General features: G+C 38.2%; 1 protein-coding gene across 1 annotated transcript in view; it reads left to right on the forward strand.

The window, feature by feature from the left end:
* The window catches only part of gabbr2 (gamma-aminobutyric acid (GABA) B receptor, 2), a 246,828-nt gene that overhangs the window by 113,075 nt on the left and 117,501 nt on the right, over positions 1-16,252 (forward strand). Inside the window, exon 3 of the mRNA XM_046834305.1 lies at positions 10,061-10,231. Coding sequence (XP_046690261.1) covers positions 10,061-10,231 — 171 coding nt within the window. The remainder of the gene's footprint in view (positions 1-10,060; positions 10,232-16,252) is intronic.

The following is a 16,252-nucleotide window of genomic DNA, read 5'->3' on the forward strand; positions in this document are numbered from 1 at the left end:
GGCATATTGTTCGATACACAAGCAAAATGGAACTTGCTGTACTGAAATATCTGGCATGAATGTTTGCGTTTTACTACAGAAGAAAAGAGCCAGGAGCCACTCAGGCTTGTTACTATACAGGGGCAGTTAAAGGAGCTTTTTATGTGCTTTGAAAGAGCAAACAATACACAGTCTTTCGTGGAGGCGTCTATACTTGTTTTTGTTTTTTTTGCTCTTCCACTTTACACATCAAGTGTGCTGAGGTGGGAAACAATGCTACTTCAACTTGCAAATAACCATTTACATAGTAGCATGAATAAAGGATTAACCTAGACACGGTTCTACCCTTACAGCTTCAAAAAGGTTTTTTATATAAAAAATACGCTGTATATTGTAATAGTAAATTCGGATTTGTGTGTACTATTTTACAGACCTACACAGACGCGTTGTGAATGGCTAGCGTCGCTATGATTGACAGGTGAAAGAGAGCGTGAACATTCTTCTCACCCAGAAAGCGAGCAGTTTTGCTTTTTACATGCCCAGTGTCATTGTTGAGATTCAAAATCACGATCCCTTGGCAAAAGGGACAAATAATTTTGTCTCCTTTTGGTCCTCTCGTTTCATTCCACCTAACAAATACATGCTAGAAGCTGGACTGGCTAATCTAAAGATATCTAAGATGTAAATCAGTGTCATCAGTGGCCTCAATTCGTGCCTGTTATGGTCCTATGGATTCTTGGTGATTCTTGAAGGTGTATAAGAAGTAACTAACACGGTGAAAAGATGATTTTAGCAGTATTCTTTGTTTTGTTTGACTCAAAGATTATTATTTAAACTTCAGCTCTTTTATTCTTATTAAAACTGATTACTTCTTTAAAGTGCTACAGCCTGGACTAATCAAATTCAATTAAATCAGTTTTTAAAAGGTTACAAAGTGGTTATTAAATTGCAGTTGAAGTTTAGTGGCTATAAATATAATAAAAGTTTATCCCTAATGGAAAGTGATAGCTCTGTGGTTAAGGCTCTGCATTACTGATTGAAAGGCCAGGGGTTCAAACTGCCACTCATGGACCCTTGAGCAAGGCCCTTAACCCTCTGTGCTCCAAAGGGGATGTATCATATCTGACCCAGATTTTTTACATCGCTGGGATATGCAAAGAAAGAATTTCAGTGTGTAATGTACATGTGCCAAGTATAAATTCAATACATTTTTATTTGTATAGCATTTTTAACAATAGACACTGTTTTAAAGCAGCTTTACACAGATAATGCAGTAATAAAGAATGAATAACATGATTCTTTCTAAGTGTAAGTTTGTCCCTGATGAGCGAGCCAGTGGTGACTGTGGCAAGAAAGAACTCCTTGAGATGGCATAAGGATGAAACCTTGAGAAAAACCGGACTCGATAGGGAACCTCATCCTCATCTGGGTGGCACCAAATCTCCATTTATTACAGCTGAACGATGTTGAGGTGTGCAGTGATGGTGATCAGATGTAAACTGAGTCATAAGTCATTGTAGCAGACTGTTGAGATTAGGAACAGTCCATCCACATCCTCAAAACTCCTGTGATGTTCCGTAATTTAATGAAACCCCAGGTGGTTGATGCGAATCCCTACCCCGTGGCCTCCAATCGAGAGAACCCCATTCAGAGGCAGGCCAGGAAGAAGTGTGCAGATCCGAGGAGATCAGAGGGACAGGAACACTGGTCACTGGTACCTCAGGAGCATGTTTAACTCTAAATGTGATAAAGCACCTTTATTGTGCAAGCCAGTGATGACTGTGGCATGAAAAAAAACCTGAGATTGTACGAGAAAGAAACCTTAAGAAGGAACAAAGTCAAAAGGAAACCTGTCCTCATCTGGGAGGCACCGAATATCCATTCCTTACAGTGTCATCATTAGGTTTGAATACACTTTTCTCATTATCATATTTTATGTGGTGTTCTTAAATTAAAAAAAATGCTTTATATTGTAATAGTCCACCCGGGTTGTCCTGACAGGTGCAGTTTCTAGGACATGTACTATTTCACATGCATTAGCTCACACACAAGTTGTGACTGGCTCGAATACAACATTCTTCCTATTTTATAAAAATAGAATAAGATTTTTTTTAATAGATTGCAAAAAAGACAATGTTACAGACCAAAAGAGTAAAAAAGTATAATGGGGTTAAAGAGAGAGTGTGAAACTGTAAAATGAGGCTTTTTGTATATTTCATTTGTTTTTCTCTATGTAGACTTTTCCTCTTACTTTTCTCGACTGCTTTGCCTTACTGGTGTAGTCTAAAACATTTTCTCTCTGTCTCTTTTAACTCTCTCTTTCTCACACACACATTGGATCTTCCCTTTTTCCCATCTTCACCTCTCAAAGTCATTTATTATTATCCTTAAAAAGTGCTCTTAACTTTATTGGACTTATTAGAGGAGCTCTGTGACCTTCCAGTCCCATGACGGTGGAGCTGCGAGGTATCACACACTGAGACTCTTCTCCCTAGTTTTAATTAACACTGGCACCAGGAGATTGATGGAAAGGAGACACAGATGGTTGGGTTTGGCACTACCCCCTGGAAGGGGTGAGGGAGTGGCAATTAAAACCTGGGTTAAGTGTTTCAGCACACACAGCACGGTAAAGGGTCGATCGGGGCAAGGGAGGAGAAAGGGATTAGAAGACAGGTGGAGACTTCATCATCACTTCTGAGCAGTTCTTAAAAAAGATTTCAAATGAAGGAACATGTGCCAAACATCTGTGCATCTGTCTTACCGCTTTCCTAGTTTTTTTTTCTTTCAATGCCCCAACTAATTGACAGCTCCTCACACTAGCGATGAGTGTACCTATTAGTCTTCTAGTATGCTACCTAGTGCACTAGGTGTACTGAGGTAAGGCTGTACGTGAATCAATCCCGTTTCTCCTGACGTTATGTAAGCCTGCTGTCTGAAGAAAGACCCGATCTAAAAGAAAGAATCTCTCATCTAGTGAAGACGATACCCTTTTAAACAAGACATTCTAGGCTGGATGTCTGTGGGAAAAGCCGATCTCCTGCTGACACAATATCTGCAGAAAGGAAGGAAGCCTAATTCGGTGTGATACCTTTTGCTCCACTCGCCCTTGCTTCTGATTGCGTGTTAAAGTTCGGCTCGAAAGAACAGCTCTCAAACAGCCGCAGGTCATTACTGTAAAGTCAGAAGGACACAGTTTAGGGGGAATAATTGACCAAATTCTTAAATACTTGACAAAACAGTGCCTCAGGGCAAAGGATCCGATGTGAAGCACGTTCCTGGAAAATTTTGCTTTGCTCATTGTTATGCGAGAAATTCAGGTTTATTTTATACAAATTTTGTATCTCAGTCAACTCCTGGGCCCCTGAGCAAGGCCCTTAACCCCATAGCTGCTGAATTGAGTGTAAATGAGATAAATGTAAGTCACTCTGGATAAGGGCGTCTGTCAAATGCCATAATTTTAGAGTAAATGTATGCATTTGACCAAACGAAGGTGATGTGGTTTGATTTGACTGTTTGATCTACAGTATTACAAGTTCTCCATGTGTCTCTGTGGGTCTCTTTATGGTTCTCCTGCTTCCTTTTACATAACAAAGACTGGACTGGATTTCCAAAGTGTTTTGCTGCTATGGATACTTGCTGATCCTTACAGGTGAATGGGAAGTAAACCATTATTATTGAGGCGTACTAATGCCTGGATAGGTTTGGGAACATCTCTCTGATTATCATATGTTGTGTGGAGATTGGGGAAATGTGTAATTTTTGAAAAAGTGAGAAACTAAAGGGTACATTTATTAAAAGTTATCATACAGTTAAATGACATTAAGGAAATAGTTTATTATATTATATTGTTTATCATATGCTTTAAAAAAAAGATCATATATTTTTTATTATTTATTTATTATATTAATATTATTTTTATTTATTTATTAAATTAATAGAAAATGTCATTGTTTTTTTTATTTACAATTCTCACTCATTATTTAGTCTATTAATTATGTTTTTCCTCTCCAAGAGAATAAAGAGATTAAACATAAATGAGAATAAAGAGACTTTAAAACATAAACATTAATTATGTTCTAATTGCATTAGCTTGTAGGTAATGCCAGCAGGACAATGTCTATTAGAAATAGCTGTCTATTTCTCAGCTTTGTCACCATGGACCATCTTTATCTTTAGTGATATTGGGAGCAAATATATAATCATTTCAATCTAGTTGAATATTTTAGCTCTGGTATGTTGCACCATGACTCATTAGAACAACAGAAAACAATACATATTTCATTGGCCCTCAGGCATTAAAATTAAATTTATGAATTAAAATCCTGAAAATGTTGAGATAAAAGGATTTATTTGTGGCTGTAAATTCATTCGCAGCTTGTCTATAGTTACAGCTGCCTCGGTTAAACAAAAAGCTGACATTGTCTCACTATTTCTACTGTAGCAGCACACTGTCCAATTTTTACTCATCGTCACCACTGTAGTACACAATCAGCAGCAATGTCAAGCAACAAAATTTGAACCGTCTCTCGTACCTTGATCAAACGTTTTTATTCCTCCTGATGATTTATCACATTTTTTAGAAGAATGCAAAATGTGTTGCTATTCACACAGTTTAACAGGACGCAAAATGTGTTGCTATTCACAAGTTCTCTGGCTGTCAGAGAGTATGAACAATAGCATACAATCGAGATCGGAGAACCGAATCAAACAATTTGCATTCTTTTTTTAAATGAATATTAAGCATAAGCTCAGTGAAATGCAAGAAGTCGTCTGCAGTACTGTGGGATTGTAAAGTGTAATTGTGTTTTCATTGTTGTCTTAAGTAAGAAAATGATATATATATATATATAGACATATTATATAAATATACACTACATGGTCATTATTGGGACACCTGACTTTTCCATTCATATGTGGTTTTTCCTCAGAATTTGGTACCACAATGTTGCATAGGATGTCTTTGTATTCAGTAGCATTACATTTTCCCTTCACATGAACTAGGAGACCCAAACCTGTTCCAGCATGATGATGTTCCTGTGCACAATGCTCCATGAAGATATGGTTTGCATGGTTTTTTCACATCACCTAGATCAGAATCAGACTATACTAACACACTGGCTGAATGAATCACCACAAATCTCCACTCTAAAAATCTAGTGGAACATCTTCCCAGGGAAGTGTAGGTTACTATTTTAGGAAATAGGGGCCTAAATGTGAAATGGTAGTTTGAGATCAGATAATATAACATAGAACTTTATTAATCCTGCTTCAAAGTACAAGAAACGGAAATAAATACAAAATAAAATATAATTTGTATTTGTTTTTGTTTCTTGTACTCTGAAACAGTCTCTGGTCTCTTAAAAATAACATATGAATCATATATAAACATTACATTCGTGCCATTTAGCAGACGCCCTTGTCCAGATCGACTTACAAGAGCGCTTATGGTCAGGTGTCCACAATATTTTATCTATATAGAATATATAAACACATTCCACCAGTATACCAGCCCAATTGCTATAAACTGACACAATTATACCATAGTCTTACTGGCAATGAGATTTTCAGTAGTCAGATTCTCAGTAGTCAGATGTTGAAAAAAGAATATACAAACTGTGGTCCTACGCCCTTATAGTAAACTGTTTATATTAAATTACCATCTGAATTCATCCTAATAGTTCTTGAGATGCTGAATAACTTCATAGATCTTGCTGTAGAAACATAAGACTGTCATGCCTATTCCAAATCCACATTGACCTTGACTTAAATATACCAGGGTTTGTTGTTAATACTAGTGTGATAAGCATTATGGAATACGAGAAAATGGTCTCATTAATCTGTTGAGGAAAGACAAGCTAAATATGATCGTGATGGTTAAATTTAATCAGACACTTTCTCTTATTATCTTACAAAATCATTTGAATGCACGCTTTTTATTTTGTACATTGCAGTTATTCTTCAATTTCGGTATTTTCCTGGGTAACTATGCGACAAAACATAAGGTGCCAATCTATTATTCAAGACATGCTCAAACCAAGTGTTGGGTCAATCGATTCCTTTCAAAACCTTTTTTAATTTAACAATTTTTTTGTCAGAAAGTCGCTTTGCAGGATGAATGCAGATGTAGATTTGGATCCATAACAAGCGAGCCAGGGGCAAACATTGGCCCAACACCCTGAGATGACATAAAGAAAAAACCTTGAGAGAAACCCGACTCAATCAGGGAATCTATCCTCATCTGACTGACACCAGATAATGAGATTAAAAAATCATGACTCCCACACTGGTACATTGTATAAATACAAACAGCACTGTGTTGAAAAGCTCTATAATAGGAGTTAAAGAGAAAAGTTGCACAATTAGTGATGACTTCAAATCAATGAGCATTCTGGCAAGGCCCTTCATTTTGCCAGACTACTGTAAACACTCTTTGTCTAATGAACAAGCTGAATAAAACATAGCAGTCTCTAAAGGCAGGAACGTGAATTCAGTCTGCTTGTTCTCTCTTTTTTCCTGAATTGACAAAGCTATTTCCTATTTCTACATCTCTCTATCTGTCTAATCACACAAACTGAAGTAACCTCTAGACCTCTAGTATTCTCTCAGTATTTAAGGCTCCTAGTTGTTTGTAATGTTTAAAGAAAATGTATTACAGACAGTAGCTCAATGGTCAAGTCATTGACCTGTGGATCGGAAATTTAAATCCCAGCACCACCATGCTGCCACTGCTGGGCCCTTGAGCAAGGCCCTTAACCCTCACTTGCTCGGTTTTAAGCGATAAGGGCGCCTGCCAAATGCAGTAAATGTCAAATGTAATGTAATGTATTCCTCTCCTGTGAATTCTAATTGTTCAGGAGATCAATAGATAAGTTCCTTTTTTTTCTGTTATGACCCATTTAATCAGTGTTTCTATAGCAGCTCACGATCCTTTTCTTAGTCGTCGTCCTTGTGACTAACTTCTCCTCCAGTAAGGTCATGTTGTTTTCCCACTGGAGGCTGACAGGTGATTAAATCTCAGTCTCACATTGTAGCAGCAGTGGTAACTCATGCTCGTTCACCGCATGGCACTCGCTAGCTTAGTCACTGCGCAATCGGAAAGAACAGAATTCACAGCCCGCTGCTGTTGCGATAGGCTGTCATACTGTACTGTACCATGCGTTTCACAGAATGCACTTCTGCTTCATCATGTAAAACCTTATAAGAAGAAATGATTGCAGTTGCATTTGTTGCTCCTCGGCCTCGACTGCCTTACGATCTCAATCTCGAGTGCTAGCTCGCCTTGACCCAATCAAACACAAAATACATTCGAGATCTTGTCTTCCAAAAATTACCCAAGGGGAATTTTGGAGGCAAATGAAGCAGGGGCACAAATTTGGGCAGCTTGAGTGCAAAGGGTCTGAGCCATTGCTAAAAAAATCAAAAAGGGGACACCCGTCATTGCTACCTGGAGACCTTTCTCCGCTAGGTTTGGATCATCCCAAGTACAGTAGGTCATGTAGTAAAAAACAGATACAAGGTGGTGGGAACTTAGTGGTTCAGATGATGGACTTCTGATCAGAAGGACATGAGTTTAAATTTGAACAGGAAATAATGTAAATGGAAAATATAAAACAACTCTTTTCCATGGAGATACTACCTTACTAACATAGTCTTTGCAAGGTGATAACCAAGTGGAGGTGACCAAGATGCTGGACCTCTGATATGGAGGTGATGAGTTCAAATCCCAGCACCCCTAAACTGCTCTCCTGGGCCTTTAAGCAAGGCTCTTAACCCCTTAACCCAGTTGTATAAACGAAATAATTTTAAGTCGCTCTGGATAAATGCGTCAATGCCCCACAAATGTACAGATCAGGCCTTGACATTAGGGTATACGAAGGTGCTAACGGAGCGCAATAACACCCAGCCAGTGACAAGGAAACGATTAGTTTGAGCCAGTACCTCAAACTGTTTGTTAATGGGCTCTGCCAGAACAAATAGTCAATGAAGATTATCTTTAACAAAAAAATGCCACCCCTCAGATTGCTTATCTTGCTGCAGTAGATAAAATCCAGCCACATTTAAATGAGCCAGACATTAGAGCAGATGAGGCACATTTCCTATGCTCCTCTTCAGGTCACAAAGGTCAGAGCCACTACAGCAGACTAACGGTCACTTCAATATAAGATGACACACAGGATGAGAAAATAATGCGATTTAAATTATATTTCCACTGTAACATTGTGAAGTTTAGAGACAGTGGACTGCTGAGATTTTCACATGGAGTAACGAGGATTAGAGATGAGTTCAAATGAGTTGAATTCTACTGCATCTACTGCAAAGACATCTTTTGCAATTATTTGCCTTCAACTTTGTGGTAACAATTTGAGGAAATGAATGAATTATCCCACCTTCTGTTATTCCAAAATCACTTATAGTATAAAAGTTGGAAAGCTAGAAAAGGAGTTACCTTTGTGTACTACTTTGTGCCAAAATCCCACTACAAAATATACTATGTTTATATTATTATTTTTACATTGCAATTAGACATCTCCTTCATCCTATTTATTGGAAAGATAGCTGTTTTATTAGAAAATATTTTTTTAGAGGGACCCCGCAGTAGGTCGTTTTTAAGGTGCCATTGAGATAGTTTGGTCATGTGCAGAGTACATGGGGTATAGTGGTAGAAGAATGCTGAGCATGGAGGAAAAGAGGAAGGCCAAGGAGAAGGTTTACAGATGTGGTGAGGGAAGACATGCAGGTGGTTCATTTTAGAAGGACAAAGAGGCAGATATAAACAGAGGACAGGGTGGGATGAAGGGAGAAGAAAAAAGCTTGTTACACTGTGACCAAAACTGTTTTTTTTGGTTCATTGTTGGGTTGACATTTTCAGGCAGTGAGGGGAAAGAACTGACCACATTTTTGCTCTCCAAAAGCCTACTTGTGTATTAGAGAGTCTCAGATTCCATGAATACTGGTAGATTTTCCCTGAAGACAGAATCGAAATGATTGACGACTAACGCTTACAATAATCACACAATCGATTGAGTTCTACTTTCCAGAGTGTGAGTGCGAATTTCATCAGAGTTTGATTGTAAGCCAGTTGTAAGTGTAAGTCAGTAATGTGCTCCTTTTTTTTATTTTTTAATAGTGAATAGTGAGTATAGTATGCTGAACAAGTAAAGACTCAAAGAAGGCCATTTCTGTTTATCTCTAAAAGACTAACAACCTTCGGGGTTTATTAGAGTCTGAGCATAATCCTCCAAACGAGGACTGTCATAAATACTGTGACTTTCATCAAAGCTCACGATGTACTCCATCATTCTTTTCACCATAAAAGAATGAAATGAATAATTTTTTTTCAATTGTATAACACACACTTCTTTAACTCCTTTTCAGATCTTACTGATTTACTTACTGATACTGATTTAAAACTTGCTTGCAAGTTCGAAAGCTGCTCACAGTTTCATTATAGAAACTGGAACTCGAGAATAATATGTTCAGTGACTTTGATCAAGAATTTATCCTTTCATTTTTTTCTATGGAGATAAAGATCTAAATAGACCTTATATAATCTTTATACAAGATTGTCAATGAATAGTAAAAAAGCAAACACCTTTTATTTTAGTTTTTGAAAAAGCTCATTGTGAAATCATTATGTATTTACACACATGCAAACTCACACACACACACACACACACACACACACACACACACACACACACACACACACACACACACACACGTAGTCAGTCAGCTGAGGTTGACTGTCTGTGGTGCAAACATTCACGGTTCGTATCACCATAGGCGCCCTCTGAAGGTGTGAGTGCTGTCTTTTTATAGAGATGTGTGACTGTGTTGATTTGTTCACACCTATACTTTGGACTCCCATAGTCCCTGATACAGAGAATTTGACCTGGTTCATCACACGTAATCCAGCGTGAAAAGGCCAACTACAGATTTGATCACAAGCTTCAGTTTTTATATATATATATATATATATATATATATATATATATATATATATATATATATATATATATAGATAGCGGTTTGTTTGTTGTCCAATACTAAAGTAATATTTCCATTTTCTTCTTGTTTGCAGCTCTCTTTTGCCGCAACGACACCAGTCCTGGCAGACAAGAAGAAGTACCCGAACTTTTTCCGGACCGTTCCGTCAGACAATGCGGTCAATCCAGCTGTTGTAAAATTCCTGAACTACTACAACTGGAGCAGAGTGGGGACCTTGACTCAGGACGTCCAGAGGTTCTCAGAGGTCAGTCTAAAGCTCTATGTTCTAAAGAACAATCAGGATTTCATTCATTATTTATTGAGTCATTTGTTATATGAAGTGTAAAAGACAGGTGGTAGCAGAGCTAAAGTTGTTAAGGTTTTCGTTGGGAGTGACGAAGCTGGACAAGATTAGGAATGAGTTTATAAGAGGGACAGCGCATGTAGGATGTTTTGGAGACAAGGTGAGGGAGGTTTGGACATGTGCAGATGAGGGACATGAGTTATATTGGTAGAAGAATGCTGAGGATGGAGCCACCAGGAAGGAGTAAAAGAGGAAGGCCAAGGAGGAGGTTCATGGATGTGGTGAGGGAAGACATGCAGGTAGTTGGTGTGAAAGAGGCAGATGTAAAGGACAGGGTGGTATGGAGACGGATGATCTGCTGTGGCGACACCTAATGGGAGCAGCCGAAAGAAGATTTGTTATATGAATTGTGCAGTTTGACCTCGAAAAGTGTACCTTTTGGTCATTGTACTGTACATTAATTCAAATGTGTACACTGATTGCAGTAACATAGTTTTTGTACAGCCAACAAGACCTAAAATATACGCTATTGATGTTGAAGATATGATGCGATACAATTTACCCCTATTACAATGCAGTGTGATCCGATTTCTATTTGATTCAACACAATGCGATTCGATGCGTTACGATGAAATGAAAATAAATAATTAAATAAATAGTGTTACGCAATTCAATATGGTTGTCAGGAAGAACTCGCTGGAAACCGGAGGTTTTAATGAAACAGGAAGTAAATAGCGAAAACGGCAAACCATAGAATACATGAATGTCCAGCAATCTTAGCTAATCCTATGGAAAGGTTAAGTCCGTGGAGTACACACTATCCTGGGAAAGGTAGTAATCCAAGTGAGACGTAGTGTGAGTAGTCTGTGAGTGTTCTCCAGCTGTAGAACGGACAGTGACATGAATGAGAGCAGAGCTTAAGTAGGGAGGTGAGTTGATGAGTGCCAGGTGTGGGTATTTAGTAGGATGGTTGAGCTGCTAGGAGAGATAGGTGCGTCTGGGGAAGGTGTGGCTGGTGGAACCCTGACAATTGTACAGATAATTAACTTTTATTTCTTTGGTTCAGACAGACCGCATATCAGCAATATACTTAAGTGCATTCTCACTTTTAAACCTTACCATCTGTTTCAAACGAGCTCGAAAAACGGTTTAGCGACGAGAAATCAAATCTGAATTTGTTGTCACAAATTATAGGTCACATTAAAGTGCATCTACTATTAATTATATATAAATAAATAGTTTTTTCCTGATGCAAATATGTTAAAAACTATGCATTGTGATACAAGGGCCAACTTGTATCCCATACACACTTTAAAAAAGTGTTAACTTTTATGCCGATGCATTGACGCGAATCTATTACTACCGTAATTTCCGGACTATTAAGCGCACCCAAATATAAGCCGCACCCACTGAATTATATGAATATGAATTATATGTATAAATACGCCGCACCTGTCTATAAGCCGTCTACACTGAAACTAATGAACTTTACACAGGCTTTAACGAAAGTCAGTGCCTGTTACACGGCTTGTATCTAAACAGTAGCCTACAAAGAAAGTCATTGTTCACTGTCTTCCTCCTTCCTTTCACAACAATGTCTCTCGGGAGTTTATCTTTTGACATCGCCGTGCGTTTAAAAATCACTATCGGTGAATCTTTTCTCCCGATGCCGTGCAGCTCAGAACACAGGTGAAGTGCGTTTTTTCATGCCCGGTTGTTTTCAGCGTGACGAATGATTCGCATTTCCTGTAAACAGTCCGAGTGAGCGGCAGGTCAAACTTCAGCGGCTTATAGTCCGAAAAAATACGGTAATATATACTATATGGACAAAACATTGTGGACACCTGACTATAAGATTCATGTGTGTTTTGAATATCTTATTCAACATTTAGTCCCCATTTGTATCCTTTTGGTTATCAAATCAAAATCAAAGAATTTCCTACTCTCCTTCCATAATCCCAAAAATTATTTCTTGTATAAAAAATTAGGGAAGGAGTTACCTTTGTGTACCAAAATCTAACTATTAATCACCTTATGGTAATACATACTAATTTCTCATGAAATCAGGATTTTTTTATATATAAATTATCCATTTTAAAATGCAATTAAACATTTTGTATCTCCCTCATTCTGTTTCCTGGAAAGATAGCTGTTTTAGTGAAGTGCCTTCAAATCACTCCACTACAGCTAATCCCCTTAGCAGAAGCATTCAAATCCATCATAACTACATCATTATTCTCAACAACAATGTATAAGTATTATTTCTTTATGTCGAACATAATGACTGGACATAATTAACTCCCATGTCATTAAAAATGTATCGAAATTTGGGCTTCACCCTCAAGACTATGGCCCTATTTTGAAATGATTCCAAATGTAAAAATGTCTTGAAAGCAGGCTGATTAAACCCGGTCTATCGACTGTGCAGGAATAATAAGTCTCTGTGCGAGTAGCAGGAATGAATAATCCCGTTATCTTGGTTGTCACGATGTAGTTGCAGGGCATAAACAGACAAGGTCCTATCAACCTGCCAGAGGAAGGCTTTGGCAGCCTGATTAGTGCATTATGCTAGTGCCACCATTCTTTCCCCTTCAGTTGAGCAGTAGAGCGAGATGGACAGCTGCTCAGCAACGACAATCACTCATACAACATATCAGAGTCAAAAAATGTTTTTATTTGCTTTTTTTCCTTCTTTTTTTTTTTTAGCTTTCGCTGACAGCAACAAATCTGTAGTAATATCGCTATGGTCGAATTGTGGAAAAACAAAGAATTTGGTCGTGACTTAAGGGGACTTTTTTTTTAGAAGTGGTGGACAATAACAGTAGTAACAGTAACGAAGTAAATGTTATTTGTTACTGTACTTAAGTAGCTGTAGTGTTATAAAAACGTAACTGGTCAACCACACAGCAATCCACCAATCAGGGTCGAGCATGTGCCCTGTTCTTATTTTGATTGCTGTTTGGTGTATCTGCTAGTCACCAATATACATTCAGCATCAGTTCAACAGCAAGAAAACATTTCTAGAGTAATAATGTTGGAAGTAACTACTGACTCGAACTTGCCACAACACCTGTGGCCTTTTTTGCTAAATTTCTTTGAAAGTAGTTGAAAAGAAGTTTTTGGCTCATGATAATTGCGATAGATATCAATCAATGTTTGAAGAATTAATATCTTATTATTATTTCTATTATTTCTATTCTATTATTTATATTTATTATACAAATTAATTATTTAAAAAAATCATATACATTTCATACATCAAATCAAACATAACATACAACATCCCTGGAAGAGCCAAATTTAGACCAAGCTATTGATAAGGCAGTCATGAAGGGATGTGAACTCTCATGTCTGGAAAATGTCAATACCGTAGATACTACATAATTTTTAACACTACACATCAGAATCCGTTAAGGGACTTGTTCAAGACCCAACAGTTGCATTTTAGAGGTTCAGGGATTTGAACTCAGCATTAACCTTGCAGTCAGTCATCAATTCAATTCAATTCAATTCAGTTCAATTCTGTTATTATATTTGTAAAGCACCTTTAACAATGTACGTTGTCCCAAAGCAGCTTTACGGCGATAAAGAGGTTAAAGTTAGACGTTTTTAAAGAAACGTTGTGCCTATAAGTTCATTACTTATATGTTTATCCTGCTGGGCCCTTAAGCAAGGTCCTTAACTGCTCATTTGTGTGATTTAGATAATTGTAAGTCGCTCTGGTTTAGGACGTCTGCCAAATGCTGTAAATGTAAAAAACTGAGAACTCTCTAAATTTATAATTCTTTTTAAAAGTTTGGCAGTGATATTATTTAAATTATTATTTCCAATTTTTAAGCACATTATGTGATAAGTGTAGAGGTATGTAGAGAATTTTTTAGTGATGTGTTCAGATTTGAATCTTTAAATGTCACAAATATATACGTATAGTAGAAAATGTCACAATTTGCCAATGTAAAGGATTTTCCTTTAACTTTTTGAGAGATGAAGAGGAAAGAGGCAGGAGGCAGATGAGAGTCAAAATAAGTGAAGGGCAGAAACCACAGGCTTGAGGAACATGAATGTTTCTTCTTCCAGAATGAAGATCCAGAGGCCCAATCTGAGTTTTCAGCCCTTACCTTTAACAGGATTGGACAAATTGTTCAAACTGTTCAATGTAATCATATCATTTATGATTGCCTTATCTTTTGTTAAGTCTAAGCACAGACTGAAGCATCAATTTAAATGACTTTATAATGAATGTGTTATATTTTAGTTCACACAAAAAATGCCTAATATATGACTATCCCCTTACATACTGCATTACTTATTATTATTTATCTGCACCTGTCAACTTGTAGAATTTCCACTATTTGCACTTCTGGTAGATGTTAAACTGCATTTCTGTCTGTCTATCTGTCTATCTATCTATCTATCTATCTATCTATCTATCTATCTATCTATCTATCTATCTGTCTGTCTGTCTGTCTGTCTGTCTGTCTGTCTGTCTGTCTGTCTGTCTGTCTGTCTGTCTGTCTGTAACATCAAGGCGATTTCAGGTCAAGCCATCCTCATTACTGCAATTTTGTCAAAATATTCCCATGTACATGTTTTTTCTTTATTTTTTCTTATTTTGCTTCAATGCAATTTTCACGACTTTGTGAACTGCTTTCTCTCCTGTCCTGACTGGGGTTTGGTATCTGACACATTGCAGGAGGCTGTCAGCAGTGTTGTGCCAGAGTGTCTATCAATAAGTGGATTAAGAACACACTCCACTTTACTGTTTTACAGATTAAGCCCCAGTCTGCATTTTTATTTAGCAGCAGATTAGATGATGGAGACCTCGATGTGGAATAAAATTTTATTATCAGGCATCACACCTTGGGTACAATTGTGATTGTGTGGCTACAGTGGCGGTGGATCCAGATGTTGTTGTAGATGGGATGGTATGTTATTTTTAAAATATATAATTTTTACTTTACCCACGAATTAGCATGCAGATATGTGGTAAATCCTGGACATTTAAAGATACATCGGCTCAAGGTTTGCAAGAAGTTGGACAGAAATATTGATTCCATCATGTATGCACATGACTTTCTATGCTGGCCTAAACCCTATCAAATTATTCCCAATAGTCTACTCTCATTATTTCATAGATTTTCTCTTAGTTTGAGTTTATATCCAATTAAATTTTAGCTGTCACATCAGGAGTTGCCGGAGTTATCTGTCTGCTTTGACCCTTCCCTTCGGTTCAACGGGCTCTGTCCCACTCTGGTGGGAAGCGAGCTGGCTCTGATCATGGAACGAGAAGTAGACACTCTCCTCAGGAAGGAGGCAATCGAGATGGTCCGTCTGTCAGACAGAGGGTCCGGGTTCTACAGCCGGTAATTTATAGTTCTCAAAAAGGATCCTAGATCTGCGTCAGCTAAACCACTCTTTGATGAGGCTCTGGTTCAAAATGCTGACCCTCAAGCAGGTTGTGTCTCAGATCAGATCCGAGGACTGGTTTGTCATGGTAGATGTTAAGGATGAGTACTTTTATGTTCACTTTTGGGGTCAAAGCGTACCAATATCGGTTCCTCCCCTTTAACCTTGAGATTTCAACACCTCTGTGGTCTTATATATCAACCACCAGGAGGGTCTGCGCTCGCACCCCCTGTACAGGCTGGCACGCCAGATCCTCCTGTGGAAGTTTGGCAAAGCCCAAGAAGACAAGTTTGCGTCTCTAGAGACATTGCACTGTCCCCTGTGGTTCTCCCTATATCCTCCAGCCTCACCGGGACTGGATGCCATGGCACAGCCGTGGCCAAGAAGGGACCTGAAGAGTTCTGAAGGGTTTGCCGGGACGGAGTCCATCTCCCTGGTAGCCCCACGGTGGTCGGGCCGTCCGTGGTTCATGGACTTGGTTGCCCTCCTTGAGCAGACTCCATGGGAGATTCCTCTGAGAAGAGATCTCCTCTCTCTATCAGGGGGCACAAAATTTCACCCCTGACCAGAGCTGTG

Source organism: Silurus meridionalis, chromosome 22, assembly GCF_014805685.1.
Source record: "Silurus meridionalis isolate SWU-2019-XX chromosome 22, ASM1480568v1, whole genome shotgun sequence".
In the NCBI taxonomy this organism is placed as follows: domain Eukaryota; kingdom Metazoa; phylum Chordata; class Actinopteri; order Siluriformes; family Siluridae; genus Silurus; species Silurus meridionalis.